This window comes from Plecotus auritus, assembly GCF_963455305.1.
Source record: "Plecotus auritus genome assembly, chromosome: 10".
NCBI classification, from domain to species: domain Eukaryota; kingdom Metazoa; phylum Chordata; class Mammalia; order Chiroptera; family Vespertilionidae; genus Plecotus; species Plecotus auritus.
Genome location: NC_137785.1, coordinates 60,514,700 through 60,541,209, shown reverse-complemented (window position 1 = coordinate 60,541,209; position 26,510 = coordinate 60,514,700). Strand labels below are relative to the sequence as shown.

The window sequence follows — 26,510 nt, the reverse complement described above, 5'->3', positions numbered from 1 at the left end:
AAATACCTTTTTATTTGCTCCAGTCGGGGACAAAACAAGACCACACTTGACAATGGGGTTGCTAATGTTTAATAATAAAAGCAACACATGCTCATGATTTAAAAAATGAAATGGTAAAAAGTGGGGCTCCCCTCCCCCATCACCCACGCTCCACACCCGCTGTTGGGTTTCTTTTTTTTTTTTTTTTTTAATATATTTTATTGATTTTTTTACAGAGAGGAAGGGAGAAGGATAGAGAGAAGCATCAATGAGAGAGAGACATCCATCAGCTGCCTCCTGCACACTCCCCACTGGGGATGTGCCTGCAACCAAGGTACATGCCCTTGACTGGAATCGAACCCGGGACCCCTCAGTCCGCAGGCCGGCGCTCTATGCACTGAGCCAAACCGGTCAGGGCGAGTTTCTTGCGTACCCTAGAAAGCGTTAACGCACGGGCAAGCACGTCTGTCCACCAGTGCGGTGGTGCCACAGGTACTCTCCGTGGGAGGGCCGTCTGTGCAGATCTAACAGCCGCAGCGTGTTCCCTGTGTGGACGTGGCAAATGTTAGTTCATAAACCCATACCGATGGGTACATGGGAGTGGTTTTCCTCGGGCCACTGGCAAATGTTAGCATAAACCATTTGCATAAATCTCTGTCCACGGGTTCAGGTTTTGCTGAGGGAGGCATTTCTGGAAGTGGAATCACTGGGTGAACGTGTGGGCAGGACTTTGATTTGGGCACACATCCGTCAAACGTGGGAAAAATCATTCCCCGCCCCTCGCCGGGCGGCTGGATGAAGTGGCTCCTCCGGGCCTTCGAGTTTCTCTGGCCAGCAGTTCCCAGGACTTCGTTCAGACGGAAAAGTCCCGTTGGAAACGGTTGGTACTGGCGCAGGTGTGATCTAAAAAAACTGTCAGCTAAGCACACACCAACCAAGCAGAGAACTGAAAGTAATGCAGGAAAATTAAAGCTTCATAAAGGCTTTAGAACAGCCGTGGGCAAACTTTTTGACTCGAGGGCCACCATGGGTTCTTCAACTGGACCGGAGGGCCGGAACAAAAGCATGGATGGAGTGTTTGTGTGAACTAATATAAATTCAAAGTAAAGGAGCGGAGGGGAGAGCAAGAGAACCGGATAGAACAGCCGGATCCGGCCCGCGGGCCGTAGTTTGCCCACGGCTGCTTTAGAACGTCAGGTAAGGGAGGCGAAAATCCACCCCCTCTCACTGGTGTGAGCTTCACGGGGACTCTGGAGAGGAACTGCTTCTCTGGGTTAAAAATAACAGCAGCCCAGCCCCTGGGCTCAGAGGTTGAGCGACGACCCCTGAACCAAGAGGTCACCAATTTGATTCCTGGTCAGAGCACATGCCTGGGCTGCAGGCTTGATCCCCGCTAGGGGGCGTGCAGGAGGCAGCAGATTGATGTGTTTATCTGTATCCCTTTCCCTCTCTCAAATCAATAAATATTTTTTTAAAAAAATAAGAGCACATTGCCCTAGCCGGTTTGGCTCAGTAGATAGAGCATCGGCCTGGGGACTGAAGGGTCCCAGGTTCGATTCCGGTCAAGGGTATGTACCTTGGTTGCGGGCACATCCCTAGTGGGGAGTGTGCAGGAGGCAGCTGATCAATGCTTCTCTCTCATCGATGTTTCTGACTCTATATCCCTCTCCCTTCCTCTCTGTAAAATATCAATAAAATATATTTTTAAAAAAATAACAGCATATGGGAGAAAAAATAAAATTTTGTAGAGAAATGATTCTCTATCTGCCCTGTCCGATACAGAAGCCACTAACCGCATGTGGCTATGAAGCACTTAAAATTAGCTAATACAACTACAGAAAATTTCTAATTTTATTTTAATTAAATGTCACACTGGATACTTAATTCAATGATGAGGAAGTGTTTAAGATATGTCACACAACTTGAGTCTGTTTCCGCAGTGAGTTTTATGAAATCTAAACACAAACCCAGCCTGGAACTGAAATGTGTTCAAGTGTGACCCATACACCGGACTGTGGAGACTTCACAGGAAAAAAATCATCTGAAGGGCCTCCGTAATCATGTTTCTGTTGACTACATACCGAAGTAACACTTTTGATGTGTTGTGTTCAATAAGTCACTAAAACTTTCCCCGGGTTTTCCCTCTGAAACGAGCTGTTAGAAATGTCCCCGTTAAGGATGTGGCTCATGTTAAACTTCTGGGAGACTTTGCTGCTGTAGATCCAGGGAACTCGGTGCGTTTTTCTGGAGACAAGATTCGGAGCATCGCCAGGAAGCTGGAGGACCCGGGACCCAGTAGCACTAAAAGGTGTGCTCTAGAGCGCCCTCTGCAGGCTGGGGGCGAAACAACATTTCTCAGAGGTACCTGCTGCTTCAAAATCCAGCACTTGACCAGGTAAGTCCCTGTTCCTGTGTCATGCGAGGCAGGTCTCCTCTTCCGACGGTCACCCTGTGGCCAGCGGGCCAGCGTGCAGCAGGCCTGGACATGCCGGCCTTCGAAACCTTAGTTCCCGGCCAGACCAGGCCCCTTGAGCGTGACCCCCTCCCCACGCCCAGGTCTTCTGCGGAAAACAAGTCTAACCGGACAAAAACCCTCAAAGGCTGTGAAACTCGCTTGGCTAATTAGCAACTCACAGCAACGCCTCCAGCAGAAACCGCTGACCCGAGAGGTCGTGGGAACAGCACAGTCGGGTTGGAAGGGCGGAAGGCAAAGGGCCTGTTTGCCTTTGAGTCACGGTGTGCTCCTGTTTGTCATTCCCTCAGCCGGTTACACGTGTGCCTTCGCTTCTCTCCACAGCGCAACGTGGCTGCATCCTCCTCTCCCACACACGCACCAGCTTCCAGGCCCCCGCTTCATACCCAAGGGGTGGGCGTCAGGAGGGAGAGGGCAGAGGTCAGCACAGGGCAGAACAGGAGAGGGGGAGGTGGGTAGAGGCTTTAAAAGCCCATCAAACCCGCCCCCGTGGATCCGTGATTGACCATCGACCCATGAACCAAGAGGTCACCGGTTCGACACCTGGTCAAAAACACATGCCCGGGCTGTGGGCTCAGTCCCCTGTAGGGGGCACGCAGGAGGCAGCCGACTGACATTTCTTTTTTTATTATTATTTTATTTTATTATTTTATTGTTAGTCCTCACCTGAGGATATTTTCCCACCGATTTTCAGAGAGAGTGGACGGGAGAGAGAGAGACAGAGAAACATCGAGGTGAGGAAAACACATCTATTGGTTGCCTCCTGCGTGCGGCCCGACCAGGGCCGGGGACTGAACTGGCAACCAAGGTACATGCCCTTGACTGGGATCGAACCCGGGACCTTTCCGTCCGAGGGCTGATGCTCCATCCCCTGAGCCAGACCGACGAGGCCCAGCCGATCGATGTTGCTCTCTCTCTCCCGCTCCCTTCCTCTCTCTCTAAAATCAATAAAAATATATAAGCACATTCCAGTTGACCCCTGTGCTCTTCCAGCCATGACGGTCAGTATATTTCCAAACCTCAAAGACTATCAAAGGTGCACGTTTCCATTCTCAAAAGGGAGCCCAGGTAAAACCTGTTAGAGGATCCTGCCCTAAATGCACGTGGCTGCAAACAGAGCGGGTGGGGCAGTAAGTACAAGTCATGTGACCATTCTACTTTACCGGCCCAGCCCCGGGGAATGGGAGCGGCCGGCCTTCCCCGAGCCGAGGGAGACCCGCGGACCGCCGGCCCTGCGCAGCCCCGGGGAATCGGAGTGGCCGGCCTTCCCCGAGCCGAGGGAGACCCGCGGACCGCCGGCCCCTGCGGAGTCCCTGAACCAGAGGTGCTCCGCAGGCCCATCCGCCACGTGCACGTAGCTCTCCTACCTACGGGCGGACAGCATGCCACTCGCGCCCCCGAAAGCGGGTGCCCCTGACGAGTAGACAGCATTTCACACCAGCGTGCTCCTACGGGGGCCAAACAGTCCTGACCGCGGGGAAGGCACCGGCCAGAACCTCTCTGACCAAGTTCGCGGAATCCGTCGGAGCCGAAGGCCAGGCTACCTACACCTCCAGGCGTCACCACGGGCCTCCCTCCGTCACAGCGAGGCCCTGGGAGCAGTGGCGTCCGGTCCAGGATTAGGGGCACGCGGGGAATTTCCTGAGCCTGTTGGCAGCTGTCACCACGTGGAAATGTTTCTTGAGATCAGGAGAGAGAGAAAAGAGGAAAGAGCAGATCTTTAGGCTCGTTGGTTTAAGAAAAACAGTGAAAGGACTTACGCAATGAGGCACGTGGGGTCTTTAAAACTGATCGCCTAAAAGAGGATTCTAGCGAACGTCAAGTAGGATGGTCACATGACTTTCAGGGGCCAACTGGAGCAAGGAGGAAGTGAGATCACGTGTTCTCCCCAAAACGGAGCCCACCGGGGATCGTGAAGTCAAGTCAGGCTGCGGACCAGAGCTTTTGGAGTGAAACCGGATGTCAGAGGAAACCCCGGAGCACGTCCGTCTGGGAAGCAAACGTGATCTTTGGTTTCGGGTGTGAGGACAGGACGGCTCGCTCCTTCCCGGGCTGATGAGCTTCCTTTCTGTTTTCGTTTATGTTTGTTTTTTGTTTTGTTTTTAAAGATGTTTTTATTGATTTCAGGGAGGAAGGGAGAGGGAGAGAGAGATAGAAACATCCATGATGAGAATCCTTCATCAGCTGCCTCCTGCACGCCCCCCACTGGGGATCGAGCCTGCAACCAGGGCCTGTGCCCCGACTGGGAATCGAACCCTGACCTCCTGGTTCATAGGTCGATGTGCTCAACCGCTGAGCCACGCCAGCCAGGCTCTGTGTATGTGTGTCTGTGTGTTAGTGTGTGTGTGGGTGTGGGTGTGTATGTGTGTGTCTGTGTGTGTGAGTGTGTGTGTGTGTTAGTGTGTGTGTGTGTCTGTGTGTGTGGGTGTGTGGGTGTGTTTGTGTGTGTGTGTGTCTGTGTGTGTGTGTGTGAGTGTGTGTGTGTCTGTGTGTGTGGGGGTGTGTTTGTGTGTGTATGTGTGTGTGTGTGAGTGTGTGTGTGTCTGTGTGTGTGTTAGTGTGTGTGTCTGTGTGTGTGGGTGTGTTTGTGTGTGTGTGTGAGTGTGTGGGTGTGTCTCTGTGTGTATGTGTGTGTATGTGTCTGTGTGTGTGTGTGAGTGTATGTGTCTGTGTGTGTCTGTGTGTGTGTCTGTGTGTCTGTGTGTGTGTGTCTCTGTGTGTGTGGCTCTGTGTGTCTGTGTGTGTCTCTGTGTGTGTGTCTGTGTGTGTCTGTGTGTGTGTCTCTGTGTGTGTGTCTCTCTGTGTGTGTGTGGGGGGGTGTCTCTGTGTGTGTGTTTGGGTGTCTGTGTGTGTGTGTGTCTGTGTGTGTGTCTGTGTGTGTGTCTGTGTGTGTGTGTGTCTGTGTGTGTGTCTGTGTGTCTGTGTGTGTGTGTCTCTGTGTGTGTGTCTGTGTGTGTCTGTGTGTGTGTCTCTGTGTGTGTGTCTCTGTGTGTGTGTGGGGGGGTGTCTGTGTGTGTGTGTGTCTCTGTGTGTGTGTGTCTATGTGTGTGTGTCTGTGTCTCTGTGTGTCTGTCTGTGTGTGTGTGAGTGTGTGTGTGTGTGTGTGTCTGTGTGTGTCTCTGTGTGTGTGTCTGTGTGTGTGTGAGTGTCTGTGTCTGTGTCTGTGTCTGTGTGTGTCTGTGTGTGTGTGTGTGTGTGTAAACAAGGATCTGCGCTGGTATCAAACTGTCGGAAAGCCGCTTTCCTGCACAGCACAGGTTTCTAAGAGAATTCACGTTCCTGGTGCCGAAGAGCCCTGTTGTCAACAAAGTCACCAAACTGAGATGGAGCCTCCCCGCCCCCATGTGACACGGGGAGGAATCCGGGGCCTCAGCTGTGGTCACTGAGCACTGTGCTCCGGCCTCGTTCTGTCACCTCCAGTGTCCACGTGCTGCAGACTCAATGCCACTTCCATGCCCAGCCATCGGGGTCTGTGGCATTTCTTTCCCGAACGAACCGTTTGGACATAAGAGGGTTGTTGCTGTTTTTTCGCTAAACAATCTTTCTATTTTGAGTCCATATGGACCTGGAGCCCGGCCGGCGGGGCGCAGTGGTTGAGCCCTAACCTATGAACCAGGAGGTCACTGTTCAACTCCCAGTCAGGGCACAGGCCTGGGCTGTGGGCTCCATCCCTAGCATGGGGCGTGAGGAGGCAGCGAGCAATGGTTCTCTCTCCTCATTGATGTTTCTAGCGTCTCCCTTTCTCTCTGAGATCAATAAAAATATTTTAAAAAAAGAGGCAGCCAAAGCCGGTTTGGCTCAGTGGATAGAGCATCAGCCTGGGGACTGAAAGGTCCCAGGTTCGATTCCGGTCAAGGGCATGTACCTTGGTTGCGGGCACATCCTCAGTGGGAGGTGTGCAGGAGGCAGCTGATCGATGTTTCTCTCTCATCGATGTTTCTGGCTCTCTATCCCTTTCCCTTCCTCTCTGTGAAATATCAATAAAATATATTTTAAAAAAAAAGAGGCAGAGGAAAGGCACCTTCCACTTGCGCTGAGCCAGGTACTTCTGCAGCAGGAGCTGGGACCGGAGGAGCACTTGGGCCTGGGACGCCTTGGCGGGCAGGTCGCTGAGCCACGCGTGTTTCAGGCACTGGGTGGCGCTCATCCTGCAGCTGCGGAGCAAACAGCGGCCCGCCGTCAGCGGTGCTGTCACGGCAGAGGCCCCACGCGCGCGCGGGCCACCAAGGTACCTCTTCTCCTTGACCAGCAGCCGGGACACGAAGTCCTTGGCGTCCTCCGACAGCCCCTCGAAGGTGTCCGCCTCGAAGTCCCAGCAGCAGTTCACGATGAAGTTCATGGTCTCGGCGTCGGTTTCCCCGAGGAACGGGGACAGGCCGCTGAGTCTGCGAGGAGACAGGGGACCGTGGGTAGGCGGAGGCCACGTCTGCCCTCGCGGCGACGGGACAGAGACGGTCCCGCGAGGTTTGCGCAGAACCAGCCGGAACCGAGAGGCGCCCCAGGGAAACAGCCCATCGCTCCGGCAGGAGGGGAGGCCGGGGGGCGCGGAGGGGAGGCCAGGGGGGCGCGGAGGGGAGGCCGGGGGGCGCGGAGGGGAGGCCGGGGGCCGCGGAGGGGAGGCCGGGGGGCGCGGAGGGGAGGCCGGGGGCCGCGGAGGGGAGGCCGGGGGGCGCCGAGGGGAGGCCGGGGGGCACGGAGGGAGGCCTGGGCCTGGAGGCCACACGCGTGTGCAAACACCTGCGCTCAGCTCAGCGCGGCCCCTCACCCTGCAGTGGGCAGTAAGCCGGGCCCACCCAGCGCCCGCTCACCAGGTGCGTGTGGGTTAACTGAGCAGCTCAGCACCTCTCATGCCGGCCAGAGGCTCAGGGCCTGAACATTGACCTATGAACCAGGAGGTCACCAGTCCGATTCCCCGTCAGGGCACAGGCCCGGGTTGCGGGCTCGATCCCCAGAGGGGGGCGTGCAGGAGGCAGCCAAACGATAATGTTTCTCTCTCTCTCTACTTCTCCCTTCCTCTCTCTCTAAAAATGAATAAAAACATATTTGAAAAGAATAAATAGCGCCCTGACCGGTGTGGCTCAGTGGATAGAGCATCCGCCTGCAGACTGAAGGGTCCCAGGTTCGATTCCAGTCAAGGGCACATGTCCAGGTTGTGGGCTCAATCCCCAGTAGGGGGCGTGCAGGAGGCAGCTGATGAATGATTCTCATCATTGATGTTTCTCTCTCTCCCTCCCCCTTCCTCTCTGAGTCAATAAAAAATTTTTTTTTTTTTTAAGTAAAAATAAATAAATAAATAAACAGCTTAGCATGTCTCTGAGCCAGAGGGGTTCAGGTACTCCCCAGGCCTCGGGAGCAAAGGCAGAGAGACAGGGCACCCCCATGGGCCGGCCTGGGGCCTCAAACTTCCCTGCCCGGCACAGCACACAGTGGGGGGACACGGCCAAGTCCTGCCATAATGACGAGACGGGAGCAAAGCGTGACTCCCTGGGGCCAGGAAACGGCCGAGGGGAGTCCCACAGAAGACTGTTTAGTCTGGGACCGATCTCCCAGCCAAGCCCAACCTGCCTGGGAGCACTTGGGGGGGGGGGGCGCGGGTTGGAGGTACCACCGAGGGTCCCGCCCCGCCCAGCCCTCACGCACTCCTGCCCGGTCCACCTGCATTTCCTTGGGGGAGAGCTTTCAACCCAGTGGGTCCAGAAGTCTCAGGACTCCAGGCCCCTGGGATCAGCCCACAAGCCACAACAGATACAAGCTGGTGAAGGGCCCTGGCCAGTGAGCTCAGTGGTTAGAGCACCCGCCCACACACCGAAGGGTTGCGGGTTCCGTTCCTGGCCAAGGGCACATATCTGGGTTACAGGTTCGATTCTGGCCTTGGCCCTGGTCTGGGCCAATCAATGTTGTCTCTCTTGCGTTGATGTTTCTCCTTCTCTCTCTCCCTCCCTCCCTCCCTCCCTCTCATTCTCTCTAAAAATCAATGGGAAAAAATATCCTCGGGTGAAGATTAACAACAACAAAAAAAAAAACAACTAAAAAAATAAAAAGAGTTGGTGAATAATTACCCCACCCCTGGATGGAATAAGTCTGAGGAAGTGTGTACGTCAAGCATGTCAAACTCCCGGCCCGCGGGCCACATGCCTCGTTGATTTGGCCCGTGTTAGCCTTTGAGTTTGACACGCTTGGTGTACATGACAGATGCCTCCTCGGGGAGTAAAGCCTCGCCCACGGGGAACATAACGCGCTCGCTGCTGCCTCCCACCTCGCCCCCCACTTCCCCCGGGGTCCCCTGCACACGCCTCCCCGCTGCCGACTCACACCCAAGCTTCTGCTGCCTCTGAGGACACCCGTGCTAGGACAGGTCCCCCCCCCACCCCCCCCCCGTCCCCGCACTCACAGCATGTAGGTGATGACGCCCACACTCCACATGTCCGTGGGGAACGAGACGAACTCGTAGTTGACGACTTCAGGGGCCAGGAACTCGGGCGTGCCAAAGTTCACCTTCAGCTTCTCCCGCGGCTTGTACCTGGGACGAGGGTGCGGGGCGGGGGGGGGGGGGGGCTGGGAATCGGCTCAGGTAGATGCGGAGGCTGGGACTCGAACCCAGTGCGGGCCAGGCATTGCCAGACCCCACATGCCCCCCGCCCCACGGGGTTTCCTAGGGAACCCTCACTCCCCAGGCCCCAACCTCAGGCTTTCCTGGGTCCCCAGGGAGAACCGGAAACCATAGCCCCCTATCTAGGCCTTCACCAGGCGGGAGGAGAGAAGGCAAATTCAGCAGGCGCACAGGCTGGGTGGGGGCTGGGTGGAGCCTGGGTGGGGGCTGGATGGGGGCTGGCTCCGTGCTGGGTGGAGGCTGGGTGGAGGCTGGGTGGGGGCTGGGTGGAGGCTGGGTGGGGGCTGGGTGGAGGCTGGGTGGAGGCTGGGTGGGGGCTGGGTGGAGGCTGGGTGGGGGCTGGGTGGGGGCTGGGTGGAGGCTGGGTGGGGGCTGGGTGGAGGCTGGGTGGGGGCTGGGTGGGGGCTGGGTGGAGGCTGGGTGGAGGCTGGGTGGGGGCTGGGTGGAGGCTGGAGGCTGGGTGGGGGCTGGGTGGAGGCTGGGTGGGGGCTGGGTGGGGGCTGGGTGGAGGCTGGGTGGGGGCTGGGTGGGGGCTGGGTGGGGGCTGGATGGGGGCTGGCTCCGTGCTGGGTGCGCTGTGGCTGGACTGGGTGACTTTGATGTCATGTGGGTTCACCGTGTTGGTGACGGGGGAGGCTCTGCATGTGTGGGGCAGGGGGTCTATGGGAAACCTGTTTCTGCCCCTCAATCTTTCTGTGATGTTAAAACTGCTCTGGAAAAATAAAGTGTCAATTTTAAAAATGTAAAAATCAAAAATTGGCTGAGTTGTGGGTACCCGTGCCCAAGAGAGCCAGAAAGAGTCCCAGCGGGTTCTAAGTGCTGACATACACCCTTACCTTCTGGCCAGCCCGAAGTCAATGATCTTTATTTGGTGTCCTGTCTGGTTGACACACAGTATGTTCTCCGGCTGGGAGAGAAAGGGAAGTCTGCTTAGGGCCAACCACCAGCTGGAAGGTCAGCAGCTCCCTCACTTATTTGTCAAGAGGCCTCAGCTTCCCAGCCTCCTGGGGAAATGAATGGCTCAGGGCAGCCCTACAGGGAGGGAAGGAAGAAAAGGAAGGAAGGAAGGAAGGAAGGAAGGAAGGAAGGAAGGAAGGAAGGAAGGAAGGAAGGAAGGAAGGAAGGAAAGAAGGAAGGGTGATGGGTGGATGGATAGATAGATGGGTAGATGGATGGATGGATGGATGGAAGGATGGATGGATGATGGATGGAAGGATGGATGATGGATAGATAGATGGGTAGATGGATGAAAGGATGATGGATGGATAGATAGATGGGTAGATGGATGGATGGATGGATGAATAGATGGATGGATGGATGGATGAATGGATGATGGATGATGAATAGATAAATGATGGATGATGGATGATGGATGGATGGATGGATGGATGATGGGTGATGGATGGATGGATGGATGATGGATGATGGATGGATGATGGATGATGGATGATGGATGATGGATGGATGGGTGATGGATGATGGATGGATAGATGGATGGATGGGTGATGGATGGATGATGGATGATGGATGGATGGATGATGGATGGATGGATAGATGGATGGATGGATGATGGATGATGGATGATGGATAGATAGTTGGATGGATGATACAACTAGGAGTGGCAAGGAGCCAGGAATGGAAGCCAGGTGAAAGCTCTCAGAGCCGAGGGAGCAGCAGAGGTGTGGGAACTCGGGGCCCGCCCGCCAAACCCAGGTGGACCTGACCTTGAGGTCCAGGTGCAGGATGTAGTGCTGATGGAGGTAGTGCACACCCTCGCAGATCTGCTTGGTGAACAAGATCACATCCAGTTCGGTCAGGTGGTACTTCTCATCCGTGATCCGGTCAAAGAGTTCTCCCCCGTCCACGCTGCCAGGGCAAAGGGAGGCGCAGGCACCGGGCTGAGCGAGGCTCTCAGAGACCTCGCCTGCCCTCAGCACCAACCCAGGGGGTGAGCCTGAGGGCGCCCTGTCATCTGGGGTCTCGTGGGGACCTCTGCTCTGGCCCCTCCCCAGCCCAGGGTGCAGGTGTAAAAGGAAGTGGCGGCCACGGGGGAGCGGGGTTTCCTCCGTGTGGACAATCGGGCTCACACCGGATGCCACAGGCCAAGGCTGTAAACTCATCTGCCTCTGGGCGAAAACCCCAAATGGGCCAACCAGTCCCCTTTCCAGCTGGAGGCGCAGGCCCCGCGGCACTGGATCTGCAGGAACAGCCCGAGCCCCGGCCGGTGTGGCTCAGGTGGTTGGGCACTGTCCCTTGCACCAAAAGTTCACCGGTTCCATTCCCGGTCAGGGCACATGCTCGGGCTGTGGGCTCCATCCCAGTAAGGAGTGTGCAGAAGGCAGCTGATCGGTGTCTCTCACGTCGATGTTTCCCTCCTTCTCTTTTCCTCCCTCTCTCTCCAAAATCAGTTTTTAAAAGGAAAGCCGTATACCTAGGTTTTAGTGTGACATTTCCCAATTTCCAGCTGCTTCCAACCAAACCCCGATTACTAAAACCCGTGCAGGCCAAGCCGCCCTGCAGCGCGGGCCCAGTCAGGCTCACAGGCCGCTGCTTTGCGACAAACGGCCTTGTCCTCCACGCTCCAGCCTGGAGGTCACGCAGAGGAGGTGGGGACGTGTCCGGGTGTCCCAGGCCGGGGTGGGGGGGGGGGCAGCGTTGCCCAGACGCCCCGCTCCAGGCCCAGCGCCGCCGCAGACACTCACCACTCCATGACCAGCGTGCAGCTGTGCTTGCTCTCGAAGGCGTCGTAGAGCTGGATCAGGTTCACGTGGCTCAGCTGGTTCATGATGGCGACCTCGTTCTTCACGTCCTCCTTACGGAGCGGAGGGGGGGGGGTTCCCATAAACAGGTCAGGAAGAGGGGCCAGCGGCACCTTCCAGGGCGCACACATGGGCACACGTGTGCCCACCCCACACCCTGTTTCCTGCTCTCACAACAGGCCTCCTCCACTCACCACCCAACCGGGTGCTTACAACAGGGGGGGCCTTCATCAGACCCGCCCATGTCACAGACAGGGAGCCGGAGGCCCAGGAGGAAAGCTGGAGGTCCAGGAGGACCCTGTCCCCAGGGTGCCAGGTGAGCCGCAAACTGGGGTGTGGGAGTCGTGGGAAAGAGGCAGGCCCAGCCACAGGGGCGCAGGGGTGGAGCGCCGACCTAGGAACCAGGAGGTCACGGTTCCACTCCCGGTCAAGGGCACAGGCCCGGGTGGTGGGCTCCATCCCCAGTGTGGGGCGTGCAGGAGGCAGCCGGTCCATGATTCTCTCTCATCATGGATGTCTCTCTCTCTCTCTCTCTCCCCCTCCCTTCCTCTCTGAAATCAATGAAAGTATATTGGGGGGCGGGGGGGGGGAAGGACAAAGGGTTTCCTGCTCAGCACGGAGGGGGCTGGGCAGCTGGGGCCTGGGCCAGAGGCCGCCTGGCGGGGGGGAGGGGGAGGGGGGAGTGGGGGCTCACCCGGTCCTTGTTGCTCTTCACTTTGATGACCTTGGCTGCCAGCGCCAGGCCCGTGGACCTCTCCGTGCACCTGTGGACCTGGCCGAACCGGCCCCTGCAGAGGAGGCCACACAGGGGCTGAGCGCCCGGAGGCTCCCCCCCCCCACCCCACCCCACCCCACCCACCCGGCGGCCCCGCTTTCTGGTCCCGCCCTCCCCACACACACCCAGGGGTACCCGTGTCATCGCGCCCACTACAACCTAGACCAGAACTGCTTCACCCCGCACCCCCAGGCCGCCCTGCACCCCAGGGAGCACCCCTCCCCCACACCACCGCCGGCTTCCCTGGAGGACTTCCTTCTTACCCCCCCCCCCATGCGGCCCTCCCGCCGCCTCCAGCCATGGTCCCCCTCTCCTTCCCGCACTCCAGGGGCTCCTCACCCCTCCCTGGGGCCTGCGCCTCACCCAGCCGGAGACCCACCCGCCCCCCTGCTCCCACCGCCCCTGCTCCCACCGCCCCACTGCTCCCACCGCCCCCCCCCCGCTCCCACCGCCCCCCCCCGCTCCCACCGCCCCTGCTCCCACCGCCCCTGCTCCCACCGGCCCCCCTGCTCCCACCGCCCCTCCGCTCCCACCCCCCCCCCCCGCTCCCACCGCCCTGCTGCTCCCACCGCCCCCCTGCTCCCACCGGCCCCCCTGCTCCCACCGCCCTGCTGCTCCCACCCCCCCTGCTCCCACCGCCCTGCTGCTCCCACCGCCCCTGCTCCCACCGCCCTGCTGCTCCCACCCCCCCTGCTCCCACCGCCCTGCTGCTCCCACCGCCCCCTGCTCCCACCGCCCCTGCTCCCACCGGCCCCCCTGCTCCCACCGCCCCTGCTCCCACCGCCCTGCTGCTCCCACCGCCCCCTGCTCCCACCGCCCCCTGCTCCCACCGCCCCCTGCTCCCACCGCCGCCCCTGCTCCCACCGCCCTGCTGCTCCCACCGCCCCCTGCTCCCACCGCCCCTGCTCCCACCGGCCCCCCTGCTCCCACCGCCCCCTGCTCCCACCGCCCCCTGCTCCCACCGCCCCCTGCTCCCACCGCCCCTGCTCCCACCGGCCCCCCTGCTCCCACCGCCCCCTGCTCCCACCGCCCTGCTGCTCCCACCGCCCCCTGCTCCCACCGCCCCTGCTCCCACCGGCCCCCCTGCTCCCACCGCCCCCTGCTCCCACCGCCCTGCTGCTCCCACCGCCCCCTGCTCCCACCGCCCCTGCTCCCACCGGCCCCCCTGCTCCCACCGCCCTGCTGCTCCCACCCCCCCTGCTCCCACCGGCCCCCCTGCTCCCACCGCCCTGCTGCTCCCACCCCCCCTGCTCCCACCGGCCCCCCTGCTCCCACCGCCCCCTGCTCCCACCGCCCCTGCTCCCACCGGCCCCCCTGCTCCCACCGCCCCCTGCTCCCACCGCCCCTGCTCCCACCGCCCCTGCTCCCACCGCCCCCTGCTCCCACCGCCCCTGCTCCCACCGCCCCCCCTGCTCCCAGCCCCCCTGCTCCCACCGCCCCTGCTCCCACCGCCCTGCTGCTCCCACCCCCCCTGCTCCCACCGCCCTGCTGCTCCCACCGCCCCTGCTCCCACCGCCCTGCTGCTCCCACCGCCCCCTGCTCCCACCGCCCCTGCTCCCACCGGCCCCCCTGCTCCCACCGCCCCCTGCTCCCACCGCCCCCTGCTCCCACCGCCCCTGCTCCCACCGGCCCCCCTGCTCCCACCGCCCTGCTGCTCCCACCCCCCCTGCTCCCACCGCCCTGCTGCTCCCACCGCCCCCTGCTCCCACCGCCCCTGCTCCCACCGGCCCCCCTGCTCCCACCGCCCCCTGCTCCCACCGCCCCCTGCTCCCACCGCCCCCTGCTCCCACCGCCCCTGCTCCCACCGGCCCCCCTGCTCCCACCGCCCCCTGCTCCCACCGCCGCCCCTGCTCCCACCGCCGCCCCTGCTCCCACCGCCCCCTGCTCCCACCGCCCCTGCTCCCACCGCCCCTGCTCCCACCGGCCCCCCTGCTCCCACCGCCCCCTGCTCCCACCGCCCCCTGCTCCCACCGCCCCCTGCTCCCACCGGCCCCCCTGCTCCCACCGCCCCTGCTCCCACCGGCCCCCCTGCTCCCACCGGCCCCCCTGCTCCCACCGGCCCCCCTGCTCCCAGCCCCCTGCTCCCACCGCCCCCTGCTCCCACCGCCCCCTGCTCCCACCGGCCCCCCTGCTCCCACCGCCCCTGCTCCCACCGGCCCCCCTGCTCCCACCGGCCCCCCTGCTCCCAGCCCCCTGCTCCCACCGCCCCCTGCTCCCACCGCCCCCTGCTCCCACCGCCCCCTGCTCCCACCGCCGCCCCTGCTCCCACCGCCGCCCCTGCTCCCACCGCCCCTGCTCCCACCGGCCCCCCTGCTCCCACCGCCCCCTGCTCCCACCGCCCCCTGCTCCCACCGCCCCTGCTCCCACCGCCCCCTGCTCCCACCGGCCCCCTGCTCCCACCGCCCCTGCTCCCACCGCCCCTGCTCCCACCGCCCCCTGCTCCCACCGCCCCTGCTCCCACCGCCCCCTGCTCCCACCGGCCCCCCTGCTCCCACCGCCGCCCCTGCTCCCACCGGCCCCCCTGCTCCCACCGGCCCCCCTGCTCCCAGCCCCCTGCTCCCACCGCCCCCTGCTCCCACCGGCCCCCCTGCTCCCAGCCCCCTGCTCCCACCGCCCTCAGCGCAGAGCCCACCTACCCGCCCAGGACCGCGTGCTGGCACACCGCATAGCCCGCCGCGGCCGAGGCCTCCTTCAGGCTCACCAGCCGGTGCTCGAACGGGGCCGGCGGGGCCGGGCTGTCATCTGTTCAGGAGACAATAGGCTGTGAGCCCCCCAGGCACCCCCTCCTCATGGCTGCGCACCAGCCCCGGAACCCCAGCAGGCAACTCCCCCAGACCCGCGTGATCCCCCCGGACGCTGCAGGGAGGCCCCGGGAGGAGGCGCTCCAAACCCGCCCACTCGGGCCCTGCCCGGCTTACCCAGAACCAGGCCGCCAGCCTGGGCTCCCTGGGGCGTCCTTCCCGCCTCGGCTGCGCCCCGGCCCCCGGGGGTGCAGTCCCTCCCGGGCTCCAGGTCGCCTGTGTCCTGCTGCAGGCCCGGGGCCCCAGCGTCCTCTCCCGAGCCCCCGCCGGCCCCACTCGGTCCCAGGGCCGGTCCGACTGCAGGTCCCGGCTTGTCCTCGGCCTCTGCTCCCCCGTCGCGGCTCCGCGCAGGCAGCGGGGGGCACGCGCTGGCTCCTTCCGGGCCCTGTTCTCCCGACGCGGTCCCCGGGGCCTGGGGATGGCCCCCGGGCACAGGCGGGTCCCGCTCCCCGGCCTGGGCAGCTGCAGGGGCCTCCGCAGGGGGCGCGGCACTGAGGCTGCCCCCTCGTTCCCCCCGCAGCTCCCCAGGCGTGTCCGTCTCCTGCTCGTGGACGGAGAGCCTGGGGGGGGAGAGACGGCCCTGAGGAGGCCACAGGCACTGCCGTCCCGTGGTCACCCCACCCAGGGGACAGGCGCCCTCAGAGGCGCTGCCGGGCCGCCACTGTACCTCGATGCCAGGGCCGGCCCACCCCGTCCAGACTGGCCGGGACCCTCCACAGGGCAGCCACTGCCAGCCAGCCCCACCCCGAGGACTGGCTCACCCCTCTGCGCCCCCCTCCGAGCTCGCTCACCCCTCCGCGCCCGCTCCAGCAGCTCCACTCACCCCTCCGCGCCCCACTCCGAGCTCGCTCACCCCTCTGCGCCCCCCTCCCAGCTCCCTCACCCCTCCGCGCCCCCCTCCCAGCTCCCTCACCCCTCCGCGCCCCCCTCCCAGCTCCCTCACCCCTCCGCGCCCCCCTCCCAGCTCCCTCACCCCTCCGCGCCCCCCTCCCAGCTCCCTCACCCCTCCGCGCCCCCCTCCCAGCTCCCTCACCCCTCCGCGCCCCCCTCCCAGCTCCCTCACCCCTCCGCGCCCCCCTCCCAGCTCCCTCACCCCTCCGCGCCCCCCTCCGAGCTCGCTCACCCCTCCGCGCCCCCCTCCCAGCTCGCTCACCCCTCCGCGCCCCCCTCCGAGCTCGCTCACCCCTCCGCGCCCCCCTCCCAGCTCGCTCACCCCTCCGCGCCCCCCTCCCAGCTCGCTCACCCCTCCGCGCCCCCCTCCGAGCTCCCTCACCCCTCCGCGCCCCCCTCCGAGCTCCCTCACCCCTCCGCGCCCCCCTCCGAGCTCGCTCACCCCTCCGCGCCCCCCTCCCAGCTCGCTCACCCCTCTGCGCCCGCTCCAGCAGCTCCACTCACCTCGGATGCGCGTCCTCGCCACGGTGAGCTGCCGTGTCCCGGGCAGGGGGGCCTGAGGTCAGCGTCACACCCTCCTCTGTGGGCAGAGTGTCAAGGCCGCTGGACGATGGCCCTTGTCCTGCGCCTGGTGCAGCCTCCTGGCTGGTCTCGGGGGTCTCGCCAGGCGCCCCGGGAGCTGTGGCGTCTGCCTCTGTGGGCGGCAGCAGGTGACCAGGGGGCGCCTGGTCCGGGCCGGGGACCCCGCCGCCCTGCTCTGGCGAGGCCTCTGGCTGGGCCAGGACGTCAGATCCCATCCCCGAAGCGCCAACCGGGGGCAGCCTCGCTGCTGTCCCCTCCGGCAAGTCAGCCTTCTGGCTCTCTGCGGGGAAACGGGGTGAGAAAGCAAGCCCATTGGGGAATCTGTCCCCGAGACAAGACAGGGACCTGCCTGCGCAGCTATGGGGGACCCCCGGGGGGCCTGAAGGTGAGCAAAGCCAGGTGTACCGTGTGACTGTTTCATCTAAGATGTGTGTGCGTGTGTGTGCGTGTGTGTGCATGAATGTGTGTGTGCATGAATGTGTGTGTGCATGAATGTGTGTGTGCATGAATGTGTGTGTGCGTGTGTGTGCATGAATGTGTGTGTGTGCATGAATGTGTGTGTGCATGAATGTGTGTGTGCATGTGTGCATGAATGTGTGTGCGAGTGCACGTGTGTGCGTGGGTGTAACCACTCACAATGTGGTCTCAAGAGCCCAGACCTCCAGGGAAAGGGAAGACACGCACTTCGTAGACACGGTCACATGTGGGGGGAGGAAGCCTGACTTCTCTTTGTACCTTGTTCTGCCAACTGGACTTTGGAGCCATGTAAATGTCATGCAACATTATAAAGAAAGTAAGTTAATAAAAGCAACCACAAAAGGCTAAAGCAACATGAAAAATGATCCGGAACATCAAGTCGGTGGCACAGGCTGCGAGAGAGGCACTTTCCCAGTGACAGCAACAGCGACTGGCTGTCCGTCTCTCAGGGACACGGGAAGGACGGAAAGAACTGGGGAGCTCGGCCGGCGGGGCTCAGGGGCACAGGCCCGGGTTGCGGGCTCCATCCCCAGTGGGGGGCGTGCAGGAGGCAGCCGGTCCATGATTCTCTCTCATCGTGAATGTTTCTCTCTATATATTTATTTTTTATTTAAAAATAAAATAAACAACTCGGGCCCTAACAGGTGTGGCTCAGTGGATAGAGCGTCAGCCTGGGGACTGAAGGGTCCCCGGTTCGATTCCGGTCAAGGGCATGTACCTTGGTTGCGAGCACATCCCCAGTAAGGGGTGTGCAGGAGGCAGCTGGTCGATGTTTCTCTCTCATCGATGTTTCTAACTCTCTATCCCTTTCCCTTCCTCTCTGTAAAAAGTCAATAAAATATATATTTTTAAATAAAAATAAAAAATAAACAACTCGGGAAGCCCCCTGGCAGGTGCTCGGGAGTCACGGGCATCCCGGAGCTGGTGAAGGTGTGAGTCTGGAGCTGCAGGTGTGGGACAGGAGGCAGCGAAGGCCCCCCTGCCCGGGCACTCACCTTCCGGAGGCCCCCGGAGCTCGGCCTGCACGCCCCGGCTGCTCGGCGCACGCTGCGGCTTGGCTCCTGCCTCCTCCTCTCGCTCTTTGTTCTGAAAGAGCCACCACGAACACTGTCACCGTCTTCATCGCTCGGCCACAGATAGGCGCTGCGCGCCAGCCACGTGCTGGAGCCATGAGCACACGCAGGCTCGGCCACACCGGAGGCGGAGGCTGCTTCGCCACTTTAGACATAAGGACCATAAGGTGCCCCTAGGTCCCTTCCTCTGAAAAAGTATACTTTTATGGATGTCAGAGAGGAAGGGACAGGGAGAGAGACAGAAACAGCCGTGATGAGAGAGACTCATGGATCGGCTGCTTCCCGCACGCCCTACACTGGGGATGGAGCCCGCAACCCGGGCCTGTGCCCTGACCGGGAATCGAACCCTGACCTCCTGGTTCCTAGGTCGACGCTCACCCACTGAGCCACCCGGCCGGGCCCTAGGTACCCTTCTTCAGGAGTCCCTGTCAGGGCAGGCCCAGTCCCTGATAGAGGATTATACAGAGTGGACCTCAAAATGCCAGAGCAGGGATGGAAAGTAAGTTTAAATTTAGCATGTCATCTCTGAGCAGCCGCTCATGGCTGGTGGTGGTGGTTTGGGTTGGACCAGCCGTGGGCAAACTACGGCCCGTGGGCCGGATCCGGCCCGTTCGGCTGTTCTATCCGGCCCACGGAGCTGAAAGAGCAGAGGGTTCTCTTGCTCTCCCCTCCGCTCCTTTACTTTGAATTTATATTAGTTCACACAAACACTCCATCCATGCTTTTGTTCCGGCCCTCCGGTCCAGTTTAAGAACCCATGGTGGCCCTCGAGTCAAAAAGTTTGCCCACCCCTGGGATGGACCCTCAGTCAGCTGAACCCATGCTTGTAGGCGGCAGGCCTTGACCGGTGACTACGCCTGCCTGGGAGCCGGGCGGGTGAACCCCATGGTGCCCCTCTCCAGTACAGCAGTGTGGCCAGGGGCATGGACTCCTGGACTCTTGAGCACCCCCCTATACCACTCGGCCTAACGTCCCTGCACCTCGCTTTCCTCGTCTGTAGAGTGGGGAGAATATTGGCTACTCACAGAGCTCAGTTCGGAAGAGGCTGGGGTGAGACCGTTTGTGGGGCACCGAGAGGGTGCCCAGCACAGGGTAGGTGCTCAGAGCCCTGGGGGCGGTGCCCTGCCTGAGACACAGCGCAGTCTGGGCCCCAGGAGGCCGGCCTGTGAGGACCCCGGGAGCCCAGCGCCAGCGAGCGGCCTTAATGCCGAGCAGTCCGCAGGAGCCCCCACCGCAGTGTGGTCAGCGATTAATTAAAAGCTGTGCCCGCCCGGTGTGGCTCAGTGGTCGACCTAGGACCCAGGAGGTCATGGTCTGATTCCCGGTCAGGGCACAGGCCCGGGTTGCGGGCTCCATCCCCAGTGGGGGGCGTGCAGGAGGCGGCCGGTCCATGATTCTCTCTCACCGTTGATGTTTCTCTCCCCGCCTCTCCCTTCCCCTCTGAAATCGATTTAAAAAACTCTAGCTGCTGTCCTCAGGGTCACCACCGGCATCATCACTGTGACCTGCCAGCCCGGCGCTGGGGGAGCTGGAGGCCTTATCATCGCAGGCGCCTCCTGCCCCGCCCCCGCCCCCCCCCCCCCGCCCCCGGGAGACAGGGACTTGGACACACTGTCCTTTGGCAGACCTCGCTGCTCAGGTTGTCCTCTCCCTCCCTCTGTCGTTGGTGCAGGCAGGCGCGCACACACAAACACGCATACAAACACGCACACACAAACACGTGCACACATGAATGCACACGCACGCACACACAAACACGCACACATAGGTTCTGTCTTCAGGGCTCAGCTTCCTGGCCCCTGCCTTGGGCGGTGCGTGCAGAGAAGGGAGAGGAGGCCCAGCACCGGCCAGAGGCCTGTCTCTGAACAGCTCCGCCAGGGCTTGGCCCCGCCCCACTGAGCTGGACCTGTCTGAGCCCCCACATCCCACACCCCACCCCACACCCCGCATCCCACACCCCCACCCCCCACCCCACACCCCGCATCCCACACCCCACCCCCCACACACACACCCCACATCCCACCCCCCACCCCGCATCCCACACCCCACCCCCCACCCCCCACCCCCCACCCCCCACCCCACCCCGCATCCCACACCCCCACCCCACACCCCACACCCCGCATCCCACACCCCACCCCCCACCCCGCATCCCACACCCCACCCCCCACCCCCCACCCCACCCCGCATCCCACCCCCCACCCCCCACCCCACATCCCACACCCCACCCCCCACCCCGCATCCCACACCCCACACCCCACCCCCCACCCCGCATCCCACACCCCCACCCCGCATCCCACACCCCCACCCCGCATCCCACACCCCCACATCCCACACCCCACCCCCCACCCCGCATCCCACACCCCCACCCCCCACCCCCCACCCCTGCACCCCCCACCCCGCATCCCACACGGCCCAAGGAGGACCCGGGCGAAGTCATGGCCCGAGTTTAAAATTTAACAGCGAGCCCGGCCGGCGTGGCTCAGCGGTTGAGCATCGACCTATGAACCAGGAGGTCAGGGTTCGATTCCCGGTCAGGGCACACGCCGAGGTTGCGGGCTCCATCCCCAGTAGGGGGCGTGCAGGAGGCAGCCGATCCATGATTCTCTCTCATCACGGATGTTTCTCTCTCCCCCTCCCCTCCTCTCTGAAACCAATAAAAACACATTTTAAAAACATACAAACAACACGGGAGAACTGCACGGGAGAACACGGGAGAACGCTGCACCCCGCGCTCCTCAGACGCACAGGTCAGGCCCCTGGAACGCCTCCCTTCCGCGCACTTTCAGCGCCAACAAAGCGTTTGTTCGCTGCGGGGCTGGGGCCGGGTCTCAGCGCACGCCCGTCTCCTGTCCCCGCCCGTCTCCTGTCCCCCCCACCTCCTGCCTGACCAGCCCGGGCCCGGGGCACGGAGGGGCGGGGCATGGAGGCTCCTGGCGGGGCAGCGGGGAGCTGACCGCCCGCTGGGAGAGCAGCCAGACCTGCAGGCAGCCCCCAGGGGTGTGACAGACACACAAGGACAGAAGACGGCGGTCAGAGCTGAGCAGACTCGGGGAAGAGAAAGCTCCCTGCCCTCCCCGCCCAGAAACGCACAGGACGGCCGGCTTCACGGACCGCAACGCGCTCCTACAGAATCATCAGAGGAGGCCAAAGGCTGAGACGGGGGAGGGGGAGGGACGGGGCGGGCCGCTCACAGGCCCCAAATCCGGAAGGTGCGCAAGCGCCTGGGAAAGAGATACAGGTGAGCACTACAGTGAGATACAGCGTCCTGCCTGTTTTCGGTTGTTTGACGTGTTCCCTAATGAAGAGCTTCCATTTCTTTAGGAATTAAAGGAAAAATGCTTGCCCTAACTGGTGTGGCTCAGTGGATAGAGCACTGGCCTGCAGACTCAGGCACATCCCCGGTGAGGGGGGGGGGGGTGCAGGAGGCAGCTGATCGATGTTTCTCTCCCATTGATGTTTCTTTTTTTTTTTTTTTTAATATATTTTATTGATATTTTACAGAGAGGAAGGGAGAGGGATAGAGAGCTAGAAACATCGATGAGAGAGAAACATCGATCAGCTGCCTCCTGCACACCTCCCACTGGGGATGTGCCCGCAACCAAGGTACATGCCCTTGACCGGGATCGAACCCGGGACCCTTCAGTCCGCAGGCCGACGCTCTATCCACTGAGCCAAACCGGTTTCGGCTCCCATTGATGTTTCTAACTCTCTCTCCCTCTCCCTTCCTCTCTGTAAAAATCAATAAAATATATTTTTTAAAAAAAGAAAGAAAAAATGCTTGCTTTGTGAAGCGTACGACCGATCGCCTCCTTTGGAGCTTGACTCAAACTGTAAGGAACAAAGAGCCGGAGACGGGGTGGGGGCTGCGTGGGGAGGTGAGGGGTGGGGAGGCACAGGTGCACAGGCACAGAAGTCACGGATGCAAAGTACAGCACAGGGGACAGCCTCAACAAGGCTGCAGTGACTGCGATAACGAGGGTGCCGGCGGGGGGGCACCAGACGTGTGAGGGGGACCAATAGTAAGTCACATGAATGTCTACCCAGCACGCTTTGCACCTGAACCTAACAGGAGATAATACTGAATGTGAGATGTACTTGAAAAACAAAATTTAAAATAAGATAAAAAGCAGCCCAGCCGGCGTGGCTCAGGGGTGGAGCGTGGACCCACGAACCAGGAGGTCACCGTTCGATTCCCGGTCAGGGCACAGGCCGGGGTTACGGGCTCCATCCCCCGTGGGGGGCGTGCAGGAGGCAGCCGATCCATGATTCTCTCTCATCACGGATGTTTCTAGGTCTCTCTCCCTCTCCCTTCCTCTCTGAAATCAATTTAAAAAATAGTTTTTAAAAGAGCATAAGACGGCCGAAACCGGTTTGGCTCAGTGGATAGAGTGTCGGCCTGCGGACTGAAGGGTCCCGGGTTCGATTCCGGTCAAGGGCATGTACCTTGGTTGCGGGCACATCCCCGGTGGGAGGTGTGCAGGAGGCAGCTGATCGATGTTTCTCTCTCATCGATGTTTCTAGCTCTCTATCCCTCTCCCTTCCTCTCTGTAAAATACCAATAAAATATATTTTAAAAAAATAAAATAAAATAAAAGAGCATAAGACGGTCAAGAAAATGTGAACACGGAAGATGTGAACATTGGTGATATGAAGTTACTTTTTAGGTCTGGTAAGAAGTAAAAGAATCCTTCTCTTTTGGGTAAAAAATATTGAAATATTTATAGAAGAAACAATCCAATCCATCAAAGTTGCTTCAAAATACTCTGGAAAGAGGCAGACGGGTGGGGACCCTTGGCCTCCAGGCACGGGGCTCATGAGGCCATTCTCATCTCTATTGGACAAATGCTTGAAACGTTTAGTACTAACATGTTAAAACACACACGCGTGCACACACGCACGCACACGCACATGCACGATGTGATTCCGTTTTCGTTCGCCAGACGGGCCGTGAGCTCCGTCAGCAGCGGGCACCGCCCTGTGTCCTGGCAGCCGTACATCAGAACCCTCCTCTGAAGTCGGCGTGGCTTTGCGGGTTCCACAAAGTCAGCCTCGGGCTTAGCATCGCCGCTTCCAGGCAGTGCGTCCGACAGACAGACAGACGCACGCCTGGATGGACAGTCACGGCATCGTTTTCCCAACAGCCAGAAAGGAGGGGCAGGGTGAGCCAGCGACGGGGTGGCTGAGCGAACAAGGCCAATGGACGGGGACTCCCCCCCCTCCAACCAGTGCAGCCGCTGCAACTTTACGGACAAAGCGAGGGAGCTCTCTGCGTGTTAATACGAAGCCACGCCCCACATCTGTGAAGTAAAAAGCAATGGAGGCCAGCACCAGGTGGGTAACAGCTGAGTTAAAACAAAACCACGGGGTGGTGTGCACCCCAAGATGCTTCTAGAGAGCAGGCTATTTCTGGAAGGGTTGTAGGAAACCGGCCTCTGCTTGGGGGCAGGGCTTGTCTCCTGGGCCTGGGGGACGGGGCAGGAGGGGGGCCCAGGGATGGTTTGCACCCTGTGCACGTATTAGATGAATTCTCATTTAAAGCTGAGGTTGGTCCCCGGCCGGCCTGGCTCCGTGGTTGAGCGTCAACCTAGGAACCAGGAGGTCAGGGTTCGATTCCCGGTCAGGGCACGTGCCCGGGTTGCGGGCTCGATCCCCAGTGTGGGGTGTGCAGGAGGCAGCCGGTCCATGATTCTTATCATTGATATTTCTTTCTCGCTCCCTCTCTCTTCCTCTCTGAAGTCAATAAAACATATTTTAAAATTAAATAAAATATATGAAATAAAATAAAATAAAGCTGAGGGTGGTTATCAGTGGCGAGAGCAGGCCAGACTCCCCTGCGGGCCGTACTTGCGGGCCGGTGCCGACAGGAGGGGGCCGGGGTGGAGGTGGCGCTGGGGGAGGTGGCCGGCCGTGGGGAGGGGTCAGCTGAGACAGGTCCGGCCAGGCTGGGTGAGGAAGGGAGGCCCGAGCTCCTGAGACCCCAGCTCCTCTATAGCCAGAGGCTGGTGGGTACCAGCAGGGATCCGAGGCGGGGCTCTAGGCCCCGGAGTGTTGCTAAGCAGCTGCCCCTTTGCTGTTCCCAAACAGAGCGTTGCCTGTACACACCGCGCACGGGCGCATGCACACACGCACACACGCACGCACACACACACGCACACACACCCCAGCCAAACTTCCATTAGCCCAGGCTCGATTACGCAACCTTGGGAAGTGGGGCTCCCAGCGATGCCACCCTCCACCCCCAGGCTCCGGCTGCTGCCCGCCCGGCTGTGTGCCCTGGGTCCCTGTCAACACCTCCCAGAGGCAGCTGCGCTCTCGCCCACTCGGGGACAGGGCACAAGGTTGCGGACAGGAAGAGGGGGGCTGCGTTTCTGAATGGGGCCCTGTCGGGCAGACGGGCCGCTCCCCACGGCTGCCCCCGGGGGACACAGAGGAGCGAAGGGGTCACGGCACGTCCAGGGAGCTTCACGGTCCCCCACGCTCCGGGAGCTGCCCACGGCCCGCAGCTCACCCGGCTCTGCCTCTCCCCGTCCCCGTCAGAACCGCCCGTGACCTGTACGCTCCGGCTCTCCTTTTCCTCATCAACTGGCCACTCAGGAGGCACAAGAGGGGACAAGAGGCCCGGCCGGCGTGGCTCAGGGGTGGAGCGTCGACCTATGAACCGGGAGGTCACAGTTCGGTTCTGGGTCGGGGCACAGGCCCGGGTGGCGGGCTCCATCCCCAGGGGGGGGCGTGCAGGGGGCAGCCGATCCATGATTCTCTCTTGTCATGGATGTTTCTCTCTCTCTCTCCCTCTCCCTTCCTCTCTGAAATCAATAAAAATATATATATATTTTTTTAATATATTTTATTGATTTTTTACAGAGAGGAAGGGAGAGGGATAGAGAATTAGAAACATCGATGAGAGAGAAACATCGATCAGCTGCCTCCTGCACACCTCCCACTGGGGATGTGCCCACAACCAAGGTACATGCCCTTGACCGGAATCGAACCTGGGACCCTTCAGTCCGCAGGCCGACGCTCTATCCACTGAGCCAAACCGGTTTCAGGAAGAAATCAATAAAATATATTTTAAAAAAGCAGAAGGGACAAAAGGCCTCAGCTCTCCTAAGCGTAGCCACCTGGCCGGCCTCCCCACCCGCCCTGAGCGGCCCCTCCAGCCAGGACCCGGGACAGGGACGCCGTCACCAACCTCGGCGGGGCCGGGGGCCAGGCGCCCTCGCCTCCAGGGCACGCTGCCTTGCAGGATGAAGTCCACCACCGTGGAGTTCTGGAACACGGCGCCCACCAGGGCGATGGCCCTGTCCACGGCCGCCACCACCCGGAACAAGGACTCGAGTCGGGCGCCGTGCTGGGCCGCGTCCTGCCGCACGGCCCGCACCAGGTCCAGGACCTCGGGCCACCCGGCCTGCGCGTCCCCGGGAGGGGCAGGGTCCCCCGGCGGGGCAGGGCCAGCCCCCGTGGGGCCCGGGGCCCGGGAGGCCTCCAGCCGGTGCAGGCCCTGCTCCAGGTGGTCCAGGCCCCGGCTCACGCCCTGCAGCTTCTCCGCGACGTCCTCCTGGGAGCTCAGGAGCTTGTCCACCTTCTCGTTGAGCGCGCTCAGCTTCCGGTCCAGGCTGGACAGGCAGGCCCTGCCCGCCGCCGGCAGCCCCCGGGCCCCCACTCCCTCCTTGGAGTCCCCCGACATCCCGGCGCGGGCTTGATGGGGTGAGCAGGGGGGCGCACGCGGGGCCCGGCCTTCACTGGGGCGCTGGTGTCTGGAAGGTCATGGTTCCGGTCGCTGACAGCCGCCGCCGTGCCCAGTGTCCCGCACAGCGATCCCGGTCAGTCGTCACGCAGCCAGGGACCTGCGGGCTCTCTTTGAGGCCTCGCTTATCTCCCACTCTGCCGGGAGGGAGCCGGGAGGGGCAGGCGGGTCTGGCCCCGGCCCCTCTCCGGGGGCCCCTCTGACATCACGGCAGCACTGAACATTCCTCCCTGAGAGGGTGCTGATGGGCCGACATGTGAAGAATCTGCCCGTGGCGGGCAGGAGCGCGTGTGGCTGAAGCCGAAGGTTAGAAGGAGGGGGTCCTTTCGCTGGACTCCGAGAGGGA

The 26,510-nt window shown here is 61.6% G+C and overlaps 1 protein-coding gene across 1 annotated transcript; it reads right to left on the bottom strand.

Annotated features, from left to right (window-relative positions):
• Positions 1-1,813: 1,813 nt before the first annotated feature.
• MYLK3 (myosin light chain kinase 3) lies at positions 1,814-26,104 on the bottom strand (the record flags this gene model as incomplete). The annotated part of the gene is made up of 13 exons (XM_080643751.1): positions 1,814-4,131; positions 6,474-6,606; positions 6,685-6,837; positions 8,844-8,972; positions 9,899-9,969; positions 10,787-10,928; positions 11,765-11,874; positions 12,516-12,609; positions 15,233-15,338; positions 15,515-15,957; positions 16,793-17,150; positions 18,343-18,433; positions 25,610-26,104. The coding sequence occupies 13 exons, from the start codon at positions 26,102-26,104 to the stop codon at positions 4,072-4,074; spliced, it is 2,385 nt and encodes a 794-aa protein (XP_080499877.1). The 3' UTR covers positions 1,814-4,071.
• Positions 26,105-26,510: the final 406 nt, after the last annotated feature.